This window comes from Varanus komodoensis, unplaced genomic scaffold, assembly GCF_004798865.1.
Source record: "Varanus komodoensis strain SLA01 unplaced genomic scaffold, ASM479886v1 scaffold88, whole genome shotgun sequence".
NCBI lineage: Eukaryota > Metazoa > Chordata > Lepidosauria > Squamata > Varanidae > Varanus > Varanus komodoensis.
The window spans coordinates 1,818,775-1,835,715 of NW_025336576.1; the positions used below are offsets into that span (position 1 = coordinate 1,818,775).

Below are 16,941 nucleotides of genomic sequence, written 5' to 3' on the forward strand. Positions count from 1 at the left end.
AGCTCGCGCCTGCGCGCTGCTCGCCGGGCGGACGCGGAGCCGACGGGGCGTCCCGGGCAGCGCGGCGCAGAGCAGAGCAGAGCGGAGCCCCGGAGCCGCGCGGCGTGGGCGGCCGGCCGGCCGGCCGCGGCGGCCATGGTGTCGTGGGTCCTGTGCCGCGTCGTGGTGTGAGTCTCGCGGCTGCGGCGGGCGGCGTGGCTCTGGCCGGGCACGCCTCCCTCGGGGCAGCAGGGGAGCCGCCTGCGGTGCGAGGATGCTGCAGCCCCGCCAGCCCGGGCCGGTCGCGGCTTGCTCTGCTCGCCGCTGGGAGCGGGGCGCCGGTGTGGGCAGTTGTGCGGCGCCCGGCCGGGGGCGAGGGCGGCGCCGCGGGAGCGGATGAGACCTCGGAGCCGGGCACGGGCCTCCGTGGGAAGCTGGCGGGGACCGCCGCGGAGCCTGGACGTGCTTCCTGAAGCCGCCCCGGGTTCTCGGGCTGCGGCTGGAATTGCTCCTCTCCGCCGGGGTACGGAAGCCTTTGCACTGGGCAGGTAATTTTACCTGTGCCTGCAGCTTGGCCTTCTGGAGGAAAGAGGGGCTGCCCTGCACCGGGCTCGCGGGGAGGGCTGCACTCGGCCGGGGAAGCCCTTGGCAGGCGGCTGCCCTGGCTGGCTCCCCTCGCAGCCTCGGGTGTTGTCGTAAAGTTGCCGCCTGCAGCTGCGCAGGTTCGGCCTTTGATGGGGTTCAAAGGACACCGTGAGGGAGCCAGAGCTGTTGCCAGGCACCCGGACTGCATGCGCAGCTCAGCAGGCCGCTGCCCTGCTTGGCCGCCACCTGCTGACCTGGATCTGGGAGGGGTCACGCCTGCCCCTCCCCGGGCAGTGGCTTGTGCAAGCCCAGAGGCCGTTTTGCAGGTGTTCGGTTTCTGTGGGGCTGCACCCTCGTGGAGGGCAGCGCATACCAGGTGCTGACTTTCGTTGGTACTTCCCCCATCCGTGGGGGTGGGATGCACATGCTTGGGGAGCCTTAGAGGAAGCCGTCACCCCCTTGATGCCATGTGGGAGGGGACGGGGCTGAGTGTGAAGCACTCCCCTTTCCGCAGTAGACACTGTGTGCTAATTTCTCAGCAGGGCAGACGGGCAGCTTCCCCCCCCCCCCACCCAATCTAACTCTGTTTTATTCCAGGCTGAAAATGCCAAGTTTCTGTCCTGTTCCATTGTAGAGTAGCCTCTCCCAACAGAGTGTGGGACTGCACCTTCCATGATCCCCAGCATGCTTGGGAGCCTTCTGCCATCTTCTGTGTCGAGGCTCCAGTAATGCAGCCGCAGATGGTGCTCAAAGCGTCCTGCGGGCTGGAATAGTTTTGCTGCAGCCTCCTGGCTTCTTGCTCCAGGCTCCGGGGCCCTGTGGGGCTGGCCACACTGTGGCTCCGCATCGAGAGCCTGCTGGCCACCCTCCCCGCTGGCCACCCTCTTGCTTACATCCAGCAGCAGAGGGAGGCAAGCTTGGGGAGCCTGTCGAGCTGGTCCTGAGGCCGCATTGAGCAACCCAAGGCGTGTGTGTGAGAGTGGGAGGCCCCGGAACGCCCTGGCTTCCCAGGTGCTTGAGCTGCGCCTCGGAGCAGCCGCCCACCCTGCTGGTGCTTGGAGGGCTGCTGCTGCCTGTGCCTCACGGACAAAGCCCACCTGGTCCTTCTGCTCTGTGGCCGCTGCCCCCCACCCCATTTCCCAGAGGGGTGGAGAAAGTGCCTCCCCGTGTGTCGCCATGGGCCTGGAAGCCGTGAAGGCGAAGATGCTGCGCCTCGGGAAGCGGCACTGCCTCTGGCTGCTGGCGGGCCTGTACCGGTGCTGGCCGGCATGCCTGACCCTCCCCCTCCGTTACAGGCTGGTCTTTGGGATGCTGTACCCCGCCTACGCGTCCTACAAAGCAGTCAAGACCAAGAATATCCGGGAATACGTAAGTTGGAGGGGAAGAAGCCACAGGCCCTGAGTGGCTGAGTCCAGCTGTGGCCGGAGGAAGGGGTCATGGGAGACAGCCCTTGGGCCCCTTCCTGGGGTGCCTGGTCCTCCCTGCAGCCACTGTAAGTGGCAAGGGCCACTGCGGGTGTGGGGAGGGGAGCAGGACTGCTTCCACCCCCTTGCTGAGCTTAGAGCTTAGGAATGAGCCTGCCAACTGATGTTTAACAGCATTTTTGCATCTGGAGGCTCTTGTGGTTTCTGTGTTTACCACAGAATAATTCTTGTGTGCTTCCTTGAGTATTATGTAAGGAAGCAGGTCTCTTCCCCCCTCCCCCCCATGCAAAAAAGTGTGTTGGGGGATTTGCTTTTCAGGCACACTTTGCTGTTGCAAGTCCTGTCCTGGCTCTCTGCCTTCAGCATTTGGAAAGTAGAAATGGGCTGGGATGGTGCAGCTGGCCTTCCACGCAGGGCAGGTAGCGCTGTACAGATCGCCCCAGCCCCAGGCCTCCCAGTGCTGTGCCTGGCCACAGAATTCCAGGAGGCCCGGGCCCCAGGTTCCTGTGGGGCCATGTGATCTGAGGGCGCCCTGCACGGGGCTCCTTGTGCCTGATGTGGCCGCTCTGGTGGCCCCTCTGCTCTTACTCGGCTTCCTCCCTCTCTCTTTGGGGCTCAGGCAGCGAGTGAAGGCCCTAGCTCAAGTTCAGCAGAGGAGAAAGCCAGTGCCGCCGTGCTTCGGGTTGGGTTTGGCTCTGTTGCTATGCTCGCCCCAATCAGCGTGCCGGGCTGCCCTGGGGCCATCCTGCACGTCTGGAACAAGCTCCTGGGAGGCCAGAGCCCAGCTGCTTCCTTCTGACTGGGGCACGGTGTGGAGGCAAAGATCTCGGCCTTCTAATCTGGCCCTGACCTCCTTGCAGGTGCGCTGGATGATGTACTGGATTGTGTTCGCGCTGTTTATGGCCACGGAGACCCTCACGGACATCTTCATTTCCTGGTGAGATGCTGCTGGCCCAGCTGCGAGCCCTCGGTTAGGCCGATGCCTGCTCTGCAGGGAGCTGCACCTTCCCACCCTGTGGCTTCCGCACTCTTGGCTGCATGCCAGGAGAAGTGCGTCTCCCCAGCCCATTGTCTGCAGTGGCCTTGTGCAGCAGGGAGGATGGGCAAGAGAGCGGGCCCGCGGTCGCTTGGTGAGCCCCGGGGCTGAGTGGGGCCCTCCTCAGCTAGCCCTGGCGTTTGCTCCAGCCCCAAGCCACTCGGCTAGCACAGCGGTTGCCACTCGGTGCTCTGCTAGTGTGGCCCTGCGGTCCATTTGCTGGGCCAACCTGGCCCTGGCCGGAATATGCTTCTGCTGGTAACGGGTCAGTGTGTGAGTGCAAAAATGTGCAGCGGTCGCACTTGCAGCACCCGGTGGCTTAGGCTGTCGTACGAGGCGGGTGGGCGGCAGCATGCTGCCGCTCCAGTCTGCGGACTTTGGTCTTTGGGAAGGCTCCGTGGAGCGGCTCCGGCCATGTGCAGAGCCGGCCGGTCTTGGTCTGGTCGCAGGGCTGGGATGCTGCGCTTGGCCTGCTGCGGCCAGGCTTGGGAGGCTGTGGTCGAAGCCGCCCGTGTGGAAGCACCAGGAGTTGTGCAAGCGGCTGCACGAGCTCCTGGAGCACCGGGCCTCACGCGCACCCTTCTGCCAAACAGGTTTCCCTTCTACTACGAGATCAAGATGGCGTTTGTCATGTGGCTGCTTGCTCCTTACACCAGGGGGGCCAGCCTGTTATACCGCAAGTTTGTCCACCCCACCTTGTCCCGCAAAGAGAAGGTATACCTCCTCCCGCCGATGCAGCGCCTCTGCCCCTCGGCCCTGCCCTTCTCTGGGTGTCACGCAGGCCATCCCCACGGAGCTGCTGCTCCCGGCTCCCTGCAGGCCAGCCAGGGCTCATGCGCCTGTGTCCGTGCGGGAGCCCGGAGGGAAGGCCCCCGCAGAGGGCGGAGGGAGGCCAGCGGGCAGGCCTTCTGCAGCATCAGCCCGGCCACTGCGGACTGAGTGCCACAGGTGTTGCCAGTTTCCGGGGCCACCTCAAGCACAGCCCTTTCAGCCCATGTCCCTCTGCAGGAGATTGACCTACTGCTCCTGCAAATGAAAGAGCGCAGCTTTGAGGCCGCCATGAGCTTCGGAAGGAAGACCCTCAACGTGGCGGCCACAGCCGCCGTCCACGCCGCTGCAAAGGTGCCTGCCTGTTCTCCGTGCCTGCTCTGGCAGGGGGTGGCTGGGGGGGGTGGCCCCATGTAGCGTGCCAGGGGGCTGTCCCTTCCCCGGAGGTGCCCCCGTCTGGTGCTCCACAGCGGGCCACAGCAGGGCCTTCTCCGGGGCCCCTGCCTGGGGACACGTTGCTCCACCCACAGCGCAGCTCCGGTGGTGGCAGCCCTTCCGCCCTGCTTGGGGTGGGGGGGGGGCATTCCTGTTTGCCCAGCTGCTGCCTGTCCAGCTGCTCATCACATTGGAGGAGGGGGCGGCAGGCCGGCGGGCTCACTGGGTCCCCGTGTGGTGGGAAGTCCAGCCTCGCCACCGCCCCCTCTGCGCACTGGGGCTGGGGGGCACGGCTGGGGCAGGCCACTTGTTGCGGGGATCGCAAGACGGGGGCGCGCGGGCATGAGAAGCCAGCAGAGCGGCCCCTGCGCCACCCGCGCTCACCCTTGCCCTTCTGTGCAGAGCCAGGGGGCCCTGGCTGGGCGCCTGCGCAGCTTCAGCATGCAGGACTTGCACTCGCTCCCCAACGAGACGCCCCTGCATTATGCTGACCCCCTTTACCTGGAGGAGCAGGAGCTGTGCCGGCAGCCAATAGGTGAGAACACCCGGCAGCCCCGGGAGCTGCGGGGAGGCGGCTGGGGGGCTTCCCGGGGTTCTCTGCGGTCCTGACAGAGGTGGTGGGCCGGAGGAGACCGCACGCACCCTGTGTGGCTGTGGCCCCACTTGCTGTAAGATGAAGGCTGGCCTGCAGGGGGCCCTGACTGGCTCTTGGCTCCTGCAGCGGGCGTCTTCCACTCCTGGGGCCTTGCCTGGGCAGGGGGAAAGGGGCCAGAGTGTCCCTCGTGAGTCTCCTGTGCCTGGAAGACAATCCCACAGGCCCTGTGCATGAGGCAGGTGTGAGGCTGGGGAAGCGTGGATCCCAGCGAGCGACCTCCTGGGTGCTTTTCAAGAATGGAATGCTGACTCGCACTGCCCTGGCGAGGTTGCTGCACCCTCTCTGGCAAACAGGCCTTTTGAGAGATCAGGCTGCTGTCTTCCAGTGACCGCACACCAAGGTCTGTTGTGCTTGCCGCAAATCAACAGGGGCGGGGGACCAGCGCTCCTGAGTTGCTGCTTCCTGCTGCTTCCCGTCTGGGTGGCTCGGCTGCCTCTCTGAGGAAGCGACTCAATATAATAGGGAAGGCGTTTGGGTCTGGCCATGATCTGGGACTCATCTGGGTGTGGAACAGAGCTTGCAGCTGCAAGAAGCTTTACTTTGTGGGGATTTCCAAGGGATGAGTCTGTTAGCAGAACTTCCATCTCCCGGGGCTGCCATCTCTCCAGGGTCACGCTAGATATTGATCCCACCCCCCCGGTAAAGACAGCTGCCGGGCCCGCACTTGTGGCCTGCCTGCTTTTCTGCATGTCATCTGGCCTCCCCTGCAGGCCGCAGCTGGTTCGGTCCCGACTCTCAGCTCTTGCTCCCTAATGGTGGGTTGTCCCTGCAGGACACAGGCCGGCCGCCCAGCAGCCAGACTTCGATAGCCACGAGGAGGACTGTTGGTCGGACTCCGAGCTCTCCACTGGTGCCAGGGGCCACAGCAAGGGCCCCATGCTGGCCAAGCCGCTGTCGAGGAGCCAGAGCCTGCGCGTGGTCCGGAAACCCCCCACCAAGGAGGTAGGGCCTTCCCCAGCGGGCAGCAAGCGGCCGTCGGCACGCTCCACCTGGGCCACAGTGCACACAGCCTCCCCTGCGTGGCCTTCCCCGCCTGTGCCTGCGTGGAGTCGGAGGGCGAGGAACCTCACAGGCCCATGTGGCCCATTGCTCTTTCTGCAGGGCTCCCGCCTGACGCGAAGCCGCCCCAGGAAGAAGGTGGTGGATCTAGACTGCTAGGCCCCACGAGAAGCGAAGCGGGCAGTTGCCGGAGCGGGTGCGTGGGAGGGCCACAGACGGCGTCTTGCAGCTTGCGTCACTGTCCCTGTCTAGGGACCGGGAATGCTTTTTCCAGCTTGCCACGGCTGAAGGGACCCGAGGCGAGTCTCAGCTGTGAAGCAGGCCGGTTTGGAAACAGGTTCCGCCTGTCGCTGGCAGAGGGCCACAGCTCTGTCTTGGAGCTGGGCCTTGCTCTCACTGCTGCCTGCCCCACAGCCTTTCCTGCTTGATGCCAGGAGCTCTGCCCCCGCCCCCTCTTCCACCACGTGCCCTGCCACTTGCTGCAGACTGGGCCGCGAGCTGACCCCCCTGCAAAGAACGGAGCCGTGGGGACAGCCTCCAGCAGGGCTGGGCTCCTGCCCAGGCAAGAGGCACCAGCTGCTTTGCTCCAGGCAGGGGTGGTCGGAGCAGCGCACAGGAGTCCCTGGGGCCAGGCCCCTTCCGGGATGTCGGTTGGGCCCCAGCACTTTTCTCCTGGGCGAGCGATCCAGTTTCCTCCACCTCTTGAAAACTAGTAACTTATCCACCACCACTGGCCTTAAGTGACTTTGTAATTTTAATATATTTTAAATAAATTCACTTCACTTGTAGCATGGCTCCCCATTGTAAAATGTAGAACATGTTTGGATTAGGGAGGGCTACCTCAGGATTGGCAAAACTCCCCACGGAGGAGGTTTCCCTTTCCTCCATTCAGATTGTTACGTGGCTGAACCGGAAAGCGAGTGGGCGCTGTGTGCCCCCCGCGGGCTGCGTGGCAGAGGGCTTGCCCGATGCTGCCCACCAGCTGCCCTCTGGCTGGCTGTCGGTCCGGGCGAGCCACGTGCTGCCAGGGCAGGGCAGCTCCGGGGCAGCAAGGGGCGAGCGCGCGCCCCCCCCCCCCCGCCTGGAGCGAATGCGCCGCGGCCCCTCCTTGCGCTGGCGAAGCGGCGCGGGGGGGTTCGCGCTGCCCGGCAGCCCCCCCGCGCCTCCCGCCCCCTTGCCCGGCTGCCTCTTCCCGCGGGTGGGCGGGGCGGGTGGCGTCGGCCAACGGCGGGCGAGCCAGCTGGCCCGCGGGGGCGGAGACCGCGGGCCTTCGGCGCGTGCGGGCCTTCGGCGCATGTGCAGAACAGTCCCCGGGAAGAGCGGGCCGCCGAGCGTGTGCCGAGCGTCCGCCGCCCCGCCCCGCCCCGCCCCGCCATGGCTGCGCAGGAGCTGGAGGCGGTGCTGAGCGGCCAGGGCTACCCCGTGCCCGCCGGCGGCGGCTGCGACTGGGGCCCGCCGGAGCCCCGCGAGCCGGCGCGCCTGCGGCGGAACACGTGCTACGTCGTGCTGGCCGTGCTGTTCAACGAGAAGGTGCGGGGCGGGCGGGGGGCGCTGGCGGGCGGCGGGGCCGCTGCGCGGGAGTCCCGCGCCTGCTCCGGTGGGCCGAGGCCGCGCTGACGGTGCCGCCCCCGCAGAGCGAGGTGCTGATGGTGCAGGAGGCCAAGCGCGAGTGCTACGGGGCGTGGTACCTGCCCGCCGGCCGGATGGAGCCCGGGGAGACGATCGTGCAGGCGATGCGCCGGGAGGTGGCGGAGGAGACGGGCCTGCAGTGCCAGCCGCGCACCCTGCTGGCCGTGGAGGAGCGAGGCCCCGGCTGGATCCGCTTCGTCTTCCTCGCCGAACCTACCGGTGCTGGCCGGGGCGGGGCGGACAGGGGGCTTCCCGCGGGCGGGCGGGGCGCGTCGCGTCCCCGGCAGCTGCTGCCCCGCCAGCGCGCTTGCTAACGGGAACGCGAGGCCGGGGGCGAGCTGCCGGGGGGAGCTTCCCGCCGCGGGCAGGCGGAGCCGCTGGGGGGGCGCGGGGCGGCTGCCTTCCTGGGGGACCCGGCCAGGCGCGCCCGCGGGAGCCTCACGGCGGCTCTCCCCGCTGCAGGTGGCGCCCTGAAGACCTTGCAGCACGCCGATGCAGAGTCGCTGCAGGCCCGCTGGTGGGACCGCGAGAGCCCCTCGCTCAGCCTGCGCGCGGCCGACATCCTGCCCCTGGTGGAGCTCGCCTCGCAGTACCGGGCCAGCCCACGGCACCCGCCTGGCCTGCCGGCCGAGCTGCCCTGCGCCTTCCTCTGCCAGCGGCTCCTGCTGGCCTGCGTCGGCGCCCGAGACACCCTGTGGGTGCTGCTGGGCACGGCGGGGGCGCCGCACCTGCCGCTGGCGGTGAGCAGCGTGGCGCCCTCCGGCCTGCGCCGCTCGCTGCTGCTGGCCGTGCTCGAGCTGGCGCGGAGGTGCCTGCCCCCGGCCCAGGCCACCATCCACGTCCGGGGCCTGCTGGGCCTGCAGCACCTGGGCAAGGAGCCGGGCCAGAGCGACGGCGTCTGCCTCAACGTGGTGGCCACTGTGGGGGAGCCCAGCCAGCGGCCCTGGGAAGCGCCGCCTGCGCTGCAGAGCACGGCCTTCACCTGGTGGAAGGTGGAGGACGGGGCCCTGCGCAGCAAGGCCCTCTGCAGGCTCAGTGCCGCCTCCTTCATCCCCATCCAGAGTTAGTCAGGCCCCGAGCCCGCCTGCCGTGCCCGAGGCGGCCCACAGCGGTGCCACCGCTCGGCAGACCTGGCCGCTCAGTTGGCATGGGTGCTTGCAAGAGACACCGTGCAGGAGCGGAGCACCCGGCCGGGCCAACACGCGACCTGTGCCTGCTAGTGGGCCCTGCAAGCGGGAGCCTCCAGCCGGGACCCCCTCCCAGCCCGTGTTGCTGCCATCCTGTGAAAAGCAGCGGTGCTGCTTTCTGCCTCCTCAGCACCTGGAACCCGCCAGACTCGGCTGTTAATACTCTCTCATGAGCAGCAGCAGCTCCGAGTACTGCTGCAGCTTCCAGCTCACTGGAGCTTGCAAACGCCGTGGGTGTGCACTCCCCTTCTCGTCAGTGCCGCAAGGTCTCTGCCCCAACCCTCTGGGTGTGGGGTCCTCCTCCCAGTTGCAACAGCACAGCCAGCCTCAGCCCCTTTTCAGCCCCTCCCTGGGATTTCCAGTCATGCTGCTGATGCCGGGTAGGCCCATTTCTTTTGTGGTTTTGCTGTTCCTCTTTGGAGTGTGGCTGAGGGGGCAGGCAGCCAGCCGCACCCCGTGCCCCAGGGTTGCCACTGGCCCCACACAGCAGTGCGCGGCAGCTTGACACACATTCCACAACCTGTTTATTTCAGGCACAAGTACAAATCAATGGGCTGGTGCATCCTGCCCTACGGAAGTAAAGCACCTGAATACCAAATACCGATACCAAAAAATGTACCGGTTGGTTAAAGGTTGATGTCCCTGCTCTAGTGCACCAAATTTTACACACGTATAGACATAATTCCCATTAAGAAGTGGCTGTGTATGATCTTGAAGTCACCCTCATTTTCTCAGCACAGACAACTTGTGTGACCACTACAAGTTACTCATAAACTTAAGGGGAAGTTGACTTGCTAAACTGTCTTGCACAATAAAATCAAACCTAAGATATTCTTCCTGAGTAGGCATGAATAGAATTTGGCAAGAGGTGCCGGGGGAACAGCAACAAGGTGATTGCAACCGGCTTTCCCGGGCAGCCCAGCATGTGCCGAAAAGGCTCCAGGTGAAGCACGAGCAACAAACCTGCCGAGGAAGTGCCACCCACGGCAGCAGCTCCATCTGCTCACAACCCCTGCTGTGCTTCTTCCAGAGATGCAGCAGTCGCTGCTCAGCACCCATGTCCCACAGACGGTCCCCATGAAATAAAGCGAAGGCCAAAAGCGGCAGTGAAAGCAGGATGGGGCACCAACAGCAGGAGGGCACAGCCAGGGTCCTTAAGCTCAGTCCAGGACAGGGTCGTCCGCTGGCTGGGAGCTCCAGCGTGAAGCCAAAAGCTGGTCGGCTGGTCAGCAGACGGCTGCTCCTCTCCGCTCCCCAGCGCAGGCTCGGGAGTCTGACTCAGGTGGCTGCAGAGGACCAAGGCAGCTCTGTGGAGGCAGGAGGGACCGGGATGCAGATGGCTGGGTCAACAAGTCGCGCAGCCGAAGAGCCACTGCTGCCGGGGCCCCATGCGGGCTCCGCTGGCTCTGCCCCTTGCCACGAGGCCGCTGCCGTGCTCCCTCCGTGCAGCGGAGCCGCCTGGCCACGGCTGCCAGGAGCCCACAGATGTCCCAGGCGCGGCCCGTGGAGGCCGGGGCGCTGGCCCTCCCGGCCGCACGACGCGGGGCTGGCTCATGGAGGCTGCGGGGGGAATCACGCAGGGGCCTCCAGCCTGGCCTTGACAAAGATGATGGCGGCAAGCTCCTTGCAGAACTCCTCGAGCACGACCACTCCTTCCAGCAGTGTCTGGTGGCTCACCCTGCAAGCGACCAGCACACAACGCCGAGTTGGCTCCTGGCCCTCGCCACCTGCCACTCTCCCCACTCCCAGTCACTTCACACGCAACGTGTTGCTGTATGCAGTGCGCCCCCCCCCCCCCACAGCACGGTCTCCCGGTCGTTCCACACACACAGCCAGCTCAGTGCCACCGCTCTGGTCCCATCATCCTCGCGAGGGGGCAGGAGTAGCATGGCAAGCACTGGACTGCAGACGGCACAGCCAGCAAATCGGGAGCCCCACCGAGGGCCCAGCAGGACCCGGGCGGCTCCTCTGGCCTCCTGCTCCCATGCACAAAGGCAGGGAGGTAGAGCCCCAGGCACCTGGGCTTCAACTCCCAGCACTCCCGGCCACTGGCTGCACCGGGAAAGGCACCTAGAGCTGAAATAGAAAACATCTGGGGCTCGACGGTCTGCCCACACCCGTCCTTTGGTTCACGGGACGCGCAGGGGCGCAAGTGGGGCAGCACGAGGACCCCCGGCCCCGGCAGTCTTGGTCAGGAGAAGGTCCAGCATTGCCCCACCCCACCCCACCCCACCCGAAAGGTGTGGTGCCCCTCACACTGGGCAGGCTGGCACTAGCGGGGGCAGCTGGTGCCATCTCCGCCCATCACTCACGGGTGCTCTGCAGGGGCCTGCCCCATCAGCTGCTTCCGGACCAGCAGCAAGTTTGCCGGGAAATCAGGGATCCGCTGGGTCCTCTGCATCAGGTCTCCAATCACCTGGTGGGAGGCAGTGGGGCGAGGAAGGGGCAAGCATCGCACCTCTTAGCTCAGCCGCTGGAGCAGAGCGCAGGCCCCAGGAAGGCGCCACCCCCAGGCAGCCCCCGGGGCAGGGCTGGCCTTACCCTGATCAGCACGGAGAAGAGGTTCCTGCAGCCTGGGGCCAGGGGCAGGTAGGAGTCCAGCAGGTACTCGTGAAGGTGGGGGTGAGGCAGGAGGGCCAGGCGGGACAGCACTGACGTCACCTGCAGGTTCACTGCGTAGGGCTGCAATGGGAGAGGAGCCAGGAAGGAGTGGCGGGGGGAGCCCACACAGGGCGGGCGGGCGGCCTGCTAGCTCTGCAGCCAGCCTGGGGCTCTGTCCGCCGCCTGCCCTTTGCTGTGCGGGGGCAGAGCAGCAGCAGGAGGGGAGGGGCAGGAGGAGCGCCTGTACCCCACCTGGCCCATTGTGCAAGCAGACACGTGGGTTGCCCAGTGCATCCTGCAGTGTGGAGTGGGAAGCGGGAAAGGGCCTCGGGGGTGCCTTCCCTCCTGTGACATTGACCTCCGGCCCCACTCATTGTAGGGAGGGTTGAAAGCCCCACAGCTCCTCTCTCCCGCTGGGCCAGGCAGCAGGAACAGGCCTGACTGGCCAGCTGCAGCCTCAAGCCACAAACTCATTCTTCAGGCTACCTGGTCCAGGATCTGCACCAGCCGGTCAAGCAGCACCTCCAGGAAACGGCCCTCGTAAAAGCGGGATCCGGCAGCACAGTCCTCCAGGGGCCGGGAAGCCTGGGGCCAACCCCAGTGTGAGGCGGTGGCACGACACGCCTGGAACTGATGGAGGAGGGGGCTGGGTCGTGGGCTGGACGTGTGCTCAGGCCAGGCCCCCGGGAATGGCCGCAGCACCGAAGAGACCCCCGCCAGGCCCCCGTGTGGCGCCAGAAGGGCAGGCGACAGCCACCCTCGGGACGCCTCCACTGTGGGGACAGCTCTGGGAGGGAGCTGGCGACTCACCAGCACTTCAGCATCGTAGACATAGGCATCATAACCACCCTCCTCCAGGTAGGCAGAAGTCTTTGCCTCACTAGGAACGAGGCAAAGGAAGCTGGGAGAGAAGACGCAGGAAAGAGATGGCAGCTGAGAGAGAAGGCACCCGAGAGCCGGCTCTGAAGGCAAGCGCTCTGCCCGCCCCCCCCACCCACCACCGAGACCCCCACCTGCTGACGGCCTCCTTCACATCAGGCATGGCGCCCAGCCTTTTGGCGGGATGGGCTGGCTTTGCAGAGACCCGGAAGCTGATGTCTGGGAAGTAGGGATCTTCCTCCAGCTCTCTGCCAGGACAGAAGACACACTTTCACAGCCAGCCTGCCTCTGTGTTGTTAAAAATTATGGACCAACACATTCCAAAAAGGAACTGCAAAGGTCTGGCTGCCAATCTCAGAACCGCATCAAATGCAAGTGTCACCCGAGTGATGGCAAGAAGCTAAGTTCACTTTCAGTGAGGCAGAAAATGCAAATTTCAATTTAAACTGCCTGGAAGATGAAAAGGTCTTAATCTGGCTTTACGGAGGGTTCCCCAGCAATGCCAGGGACGCCTCCTGTGGCCCAGAGTGGGAGCCATCGCCTCCCCTGCAGCCCACTTACAGCCCGTCCTCGCAGGGCCCTTCCTCTCGAGCCACGGGCTCCTCCTGCCCGGATGGGCCTCTCAGCACGTAGCCGCGCTCCTCCAGGTGGCGCAGCACCAGCGTCCGCACAACCCGTTCGTCAGGAAGCTGCAGCAGCTCCTCGAACAGCCGCAGGGTAGCTGTGCTGATCTGCGACGAGGAGGAAGGACTGGCCAGTGCCGGCCCGTGTGGCCCCCGGGTCGGCTGGACAGCACTCCGGCAGCCCCTCCCCCAGCTGCACAGCATGGGGCTCGCTGGCTTCTGCCGCCGCCTCTGGCACGACTGGCCAGCGGGCTGAGGGGCCTGCGCCTGAGCAAGACCTCCCAGCAGTGCTGGGGCTCACCTCGTCGGACAGATGCCTGCAGCGCTCCGTCAGGTGGGCGAGCAGCTGCAGGGGGCGCGCTGGGTCCCCCTCAGCTCCCAGCACAAAGGCAACCAATTCCTGGAGGAGGGCAGGAGCACGAACCTGTTTCACCAGGCCAGTCAGGAGCGCCGTGGAGAGCAGGATGCCCCGCTCTGACCTGCGAAGGAAGACCTGGGCTGGGGCTTGGCGTGGGGGACTCACGGGGAGTGCAGGGCACCCCAAGCCAGGCAAGAAGGGCTGCTCCCCACGCCCCTCTCCCTGGGAAGCCGGACTCACATCTGCAGGAGCTGGGGCTGCAGCCTGCCCAGGAAGAGCCTCCGGCCCACAGCTTCGCTGAGGGCACCAGCAAGAACCTGAGGAAGAGCACCGCTGTGGTGAGTCCCTCCCTCCAGTGGGACATGCCCTCTGAAAGGTGGGGGCTGGGAGCCGGCCAGGGGAAGAGCAGGGCCCTCCGGGGCCTGACCTGCCCTGCCCCCTCTTGGGGGCGAGGGCCAGAGTCCTGCCAGGGAGTTAAGCAGGGCTGGGCTGGGGCTGTGCAGAGGCTGGCTGGAAGCCTCTTACCGGGTGGGCCTCTTTCGCAAGACTGTCGCAGAGGCTGAGCCAGGCAAAGAAAGCCTCCAGGCTGGCCTGTCCGGGAAAAGCGCTCTCCTCCCCTGAGCGGCCCTGAAGCCTGCAAGGAGATCGCAAGGGGGAAAGCTGGCTGCAAGGGTGGAACCAGGGCACATCCTGCGGCTCTGCTGCAGTGGGGAAGACTCACTGGAAGCCCTGGCCCCTCCGTCAGGAAAAAAAAAAAAAAAGTCAGGCAAACACTTTCGCCCATTCATCGCTGCCTCCTGCGAGGCCCCTGGGCTTTCCGCAAAGGCCTTCCAGGTGAAGGATGAAGAGGAAACGCTCCCTTGAGGGCATCCTGACTGGAACAGTGGAGCAGAGTGGTGCAGTTAAGAGAATATTCCCCAGATTTCTTTTTAATCTGGAAAGGAAGCTGCAAAGTATGCTGATGGGCAAAAAAGATGGGGCACGGGGGGGGGGGGGGGGACCCAAGAACAGGTAGCAGCACATCCGGAAGCTCTTGGGTTGGGAGGGCGGACAGGAGGGAGGAGCCTGCCGCCAAGCCCTCATCAATGCTGGCGGGCACCCGGGTTCCCACGAACCCATGCTGACGGGACCCCTACTTCCTTGCCAGGCCATGGGGAGCCTTGGCCACGGACCAGACCAGAACCCTACCTCCAGCTGGCTGGCCGAAGCGTGGTGACATCAGCAGGGCTGACAGCTGCGGGGATGGCCTCGAACAGGGCGCAGAGGTGCTCTGCCAGCAGGGCACAGAGCACGGTGTCTCGCGCCAAGGTCTGAGCAATGGCGGGGTGGTCCATGCTTGTGAGCAGCAGCAGGTTCTCCTGAGCTTTCAGAGCAACCTTCCTCTTCTGCAAGGCGAGCAAGTTACACTCCTGAAGCCCCTCCCTCCGCTGACATTGTGGGCGGGCGGGAGGTCTCCCAGTCCAGGGCAGAGCCCCCCGTGCCCCATGTGCTGCTGCAGCCGCTTACCTGGCTCTTGCACAAGCCGATCAAAGAGGTCACCAGGTTCAGGGCAGGGGGAGCTGCCTGTGTGGGCTCCCCACAGGGAGCTTCCTCATGGCACAGCCCTCTGCTCGGCTCTGCCGGTGCGGGCGGAAGCTGGGAGGGGGCTGACACGGGCTCGGAGGCTGCCCCCCGAAGATGGGAGGGCTGATCCGCACACCTGACCTGAAAAGCAAGAGGGGACTGGACATCAGGCTGCACCACCCCCTCGAAGTGTGCCGGATTTGTCCCAGGCAGTGGAGGGGAGCTGCAGTGTCTTTGAGGCGCTTGGGCCTCTTCATGGCCAACACTTCAATTTCGGCAGGTCTTCCAGTGAGCACCAAGTGCAGGATGCAGTGGATGTGGTGCCCCTTCAGACAAACTGGTCCTGCTTGATTCCTGACACACGTCATTGGCAGGGAGCTTTGGGAAATGAGCTGAATCCATGAAAGCAGACACTGAAGGAGCAGAACCACCCAGGAACAAGGAGGCAGGGCGGGGCTGGCACTGTGGAGGAGGCGCCTCGAGCCATTCCTCACCTCCAGAAGATACGGGAGCAGGGCAGGCTCCTGCTGAATCTTGGTGCACAGGACAGCAACAAACTGCATCACTTCCTTCTCGGGCTCTGGGCCTAGTGCATTGCTCCCAAGCTGAAGGAGTTTCTGTAGAAGTGGGGAGCGGGCAGAGAGCAAGAATCAGCAGTGGATCTGCTAAGCCAGTGGGCACATAGTAGGACCCCAACAAGCGCTGAAGCCAGACTCATCTGCCAACCCCCAAAACCTAGACTATGCAGTCAATAGGGCAAAACTGCAAATCTGCTTTGTTTTCCAAATAGAAACAAGCGGCAGAATCCAGTTTTTCTGGCAGAATTTTAAACAAATGCACAGAATTCAGGGGTGTCTTTCTTTACACAGAGAACTGCACTAGTTTCAGCCTGCACCAGATCAGAGTGGGAATATCTGAGAGGTGCCAAATACAACATCTCAACTTAGCCTCTTTTTCCAAGAATAAATAAAAAATGGCACCCAAAAGTGCACCCAAAATGGCACTCACCTGCACAGGTTTGTACACACTCAGGTAATGCAGCAAAGGGCATTGCATCTGTCCCAGCAGGCGACTGAAGAAGAGGAGCACCTGAGATCTCATTCCCAGAGGATACTGGGGCCAGAAAAGCACAGCATTAGAAGGAGTTCCTCCCAGGGTCTTGCCCCAGTGTATCCATGTAATACTGTCCGTTGTCAGCCATCTGGCTTCAAAGATCCTTTACCAAGTCCACCACAATCAAATAAAACAAAAATGCAACAACTAAAATTTAAGAACTGTGAGAAAGAAAAAGAATAAGACAGCACATCAGCAGTTAATAATAGCTCAGGTTCAGATAAACTTTATCCCCTGCCCATAACACCTACTGATACTTTTTAAGAAAGAGTTTCACCAATTAAGTTAAAAAAAGGAAGTGGGTGTACTAGACCTCTTTCAACACCACACTATGTTGATAGCAACACTGGTTAAAATGTCTTGCTCCTTGTCCCCCACCCACGTTTTGAGGTGCTCTCAACATGTGGATGGGGTGACATGCGGTTCTGCCTAAAGAAAAACGAGAGGGCGAGCACTGGCAGTGCGAAAGGGCCGTGCAAGCCACGGGGCGAAACGCGGCTGGCTCGGGCGTGCGGAGGCGGGGGTACCTCGGCTTTCCCCAGCGTGCTGAGCGTCTCCAGGATTTTGTGCTGCAGCAGGTACTCCAAGCAGGGCCCCGTCTCCCCGGCGGGCTGCTGCTTCTCCTCGTAGACCAAGATGTCCAGCATCTGCCTCAAGCGCCAGGGAATGTCCGTCTGCCGGGCGGGCCTGCTTTCGTCTGCGGGAGCCGGAGCCGGACTTCACTGTGCAGCCGCACGGGCCGCCGCGCCGTTGCTCGCACCGGCACTGGCCACGGGCGCGGCAGAGGCGCGCCGGCGCAGCCCGAGCTGCCGGAGTCGGGCGGCGGCCCCGGCTGGAAGCTGCGAGGGGCCAGCGGCCCGAAGGGCGTCGCGGGGCCGGGCCGGGGCGCCGGCTGACCCCCCGGGGGCCCTTCCTCCCCCGGCCCCGCAGGGGGCCCGGCCGCCTACCTGTGGCCTCCAGGTAAAAGTGCGTGAGGCCCTTCCAGTGCTCCGCGAAGGCCCGCGGCAGGTCGAGCGGGGGCTCCTCCTGTGGGCGACAGGCACGGCTCGGCTCGGGCTCGGGCTCGGGCTCGGGCTCGGCTCGGCACCGGCCCGGCCCGGCCCGGCC

The 16,941-nt window shown here is 64.7% G+C and overlaps 3 protein-coding genes across 6 annotated transcripts in view; 2 read left to right on the plus strand and 1 right to left on the minus strand.

The window, feature by feature from the left end:
• Positions 1–96: 96 nt before the first annotated feature.
• REEP4 (receptor accessory protein 4) lies at positions 97–6,669 on the plus strand. Of its 2 annotated transcripts, XM_044417425.1 has the most exons (8): positions 97–167; positions 1,860–1,932; positions 2,849–2,925; positions 3,618–3,738; positions 4,033–4,146; positions 4,630–4,762; positions 5,655–5,824; positions 5,984–6,669. In XM_044417425.1, the coding sequence occupies exons 1-8, from the start codon at positions 136–138 to the stop codon at positions 6,038–6,040; spliced, it is 777 nt and encodes a 258-aa protein (XP_044273360.1). In that variant the 5' UTR covers positions 97–135; the 3' UTR covers positions 6,041–6,669. The 2 variants fall into 2 exon arrangements, with proteins under 2 accessions (XP_044273360.1, XP_044273359.1); XM_044417424.1 differs by lacking the exon at positions 97–167 and having other exon boundaries at positions 1,741–1,932.
• Positions 6,670–7,255: 586 nt separating this feature from the next.
• NUDT18 (nudix hydrolase 18) lies at positions 7,256–9,531 on the plus strand. The gene is made up of 3 exons (XM_044417375.1): positions 7,256–7,411; positions 7,516–7,729; positions 7,973–9,531. Exons 1-3 carry the CDS (start codon positions 7,256–7,258, stop codon positions 8,575–8,577), a joined length of 975 nt encoding a protein of 324 aa, XP_044273310.1. The 3' UTR covers positions 8,578–9,531.
• Positions 9,205–16,941, minus strand: part of FHIP2B (FHF complex subunit HOOK interacting protein 2B) — a 13,270-nt gene continuing 5,533 nt past the window's right edge. The window contains exons 2-17 of one of the 3 annotated variants that reach the window (XM_044417419.1): positions 16,782–16,860; positions 16,362–16,531; positions 15,730–15,834; positions 15,216–15,338; positions 14,665–14,862; positions 14,347–14,543; positions 13,684–13,792; positions 13,399–13,475; positions 13,102–13,279; positions 12,739–12,908; positions 12,312–12,425; positions 12,109–12,199; positions 11,785–11,928; positions 11,239–11,379; positions 11,010–11,113; positions 9,205–10,375 (exon numbers count right to left, since the gene is read on the minus strand). In XM_044417419.1, coding sequence (XP_044273354.1) covers positions 10,270–10,375; positions 11,010–11,113; positions 11,239–11,379; positions 11,785–11,928; positions 12,109–12,199; positions 12,312–12,425; positions 12,739–12,908; positions 13,102–13,279; positions 13,399–13,475; positions 13,684–13,792; positions 14,347–14,543; positions 14,665–14,862; positions 15,216–15,338; positions 15,730–15,834; positions 16,362–16,481 — 1,977 coding nt within the window. In that variant the 5' untranslated portion in view covers positions 16,482–16,531; positions 16,782–16,860 and the 3' untranslated portion in view covers positions 9,205–10,269. Of the gene's footprint in view, positions 10,376–11,009; positions 11,114–11,238; positions 11,380–11,784; positions 11,929–12,108; positions 12,200–12,311; positions 12,426–12,738; positions 12,909–13,101; positions 13,280–13,398; positions 13,476–13,683; positions 13,793–14,346; positions 14,544–14,664; positions 14,863–15,215; positions 15,339–15,729; positions 15,996–16,361; positions 16,532–16,781; positions 16,861–16,941 lie in introns of those variants that run through there. The other 2 variants (XM_044417416.1, XM_044417418.1) reach the window with 2 other exon arrangements.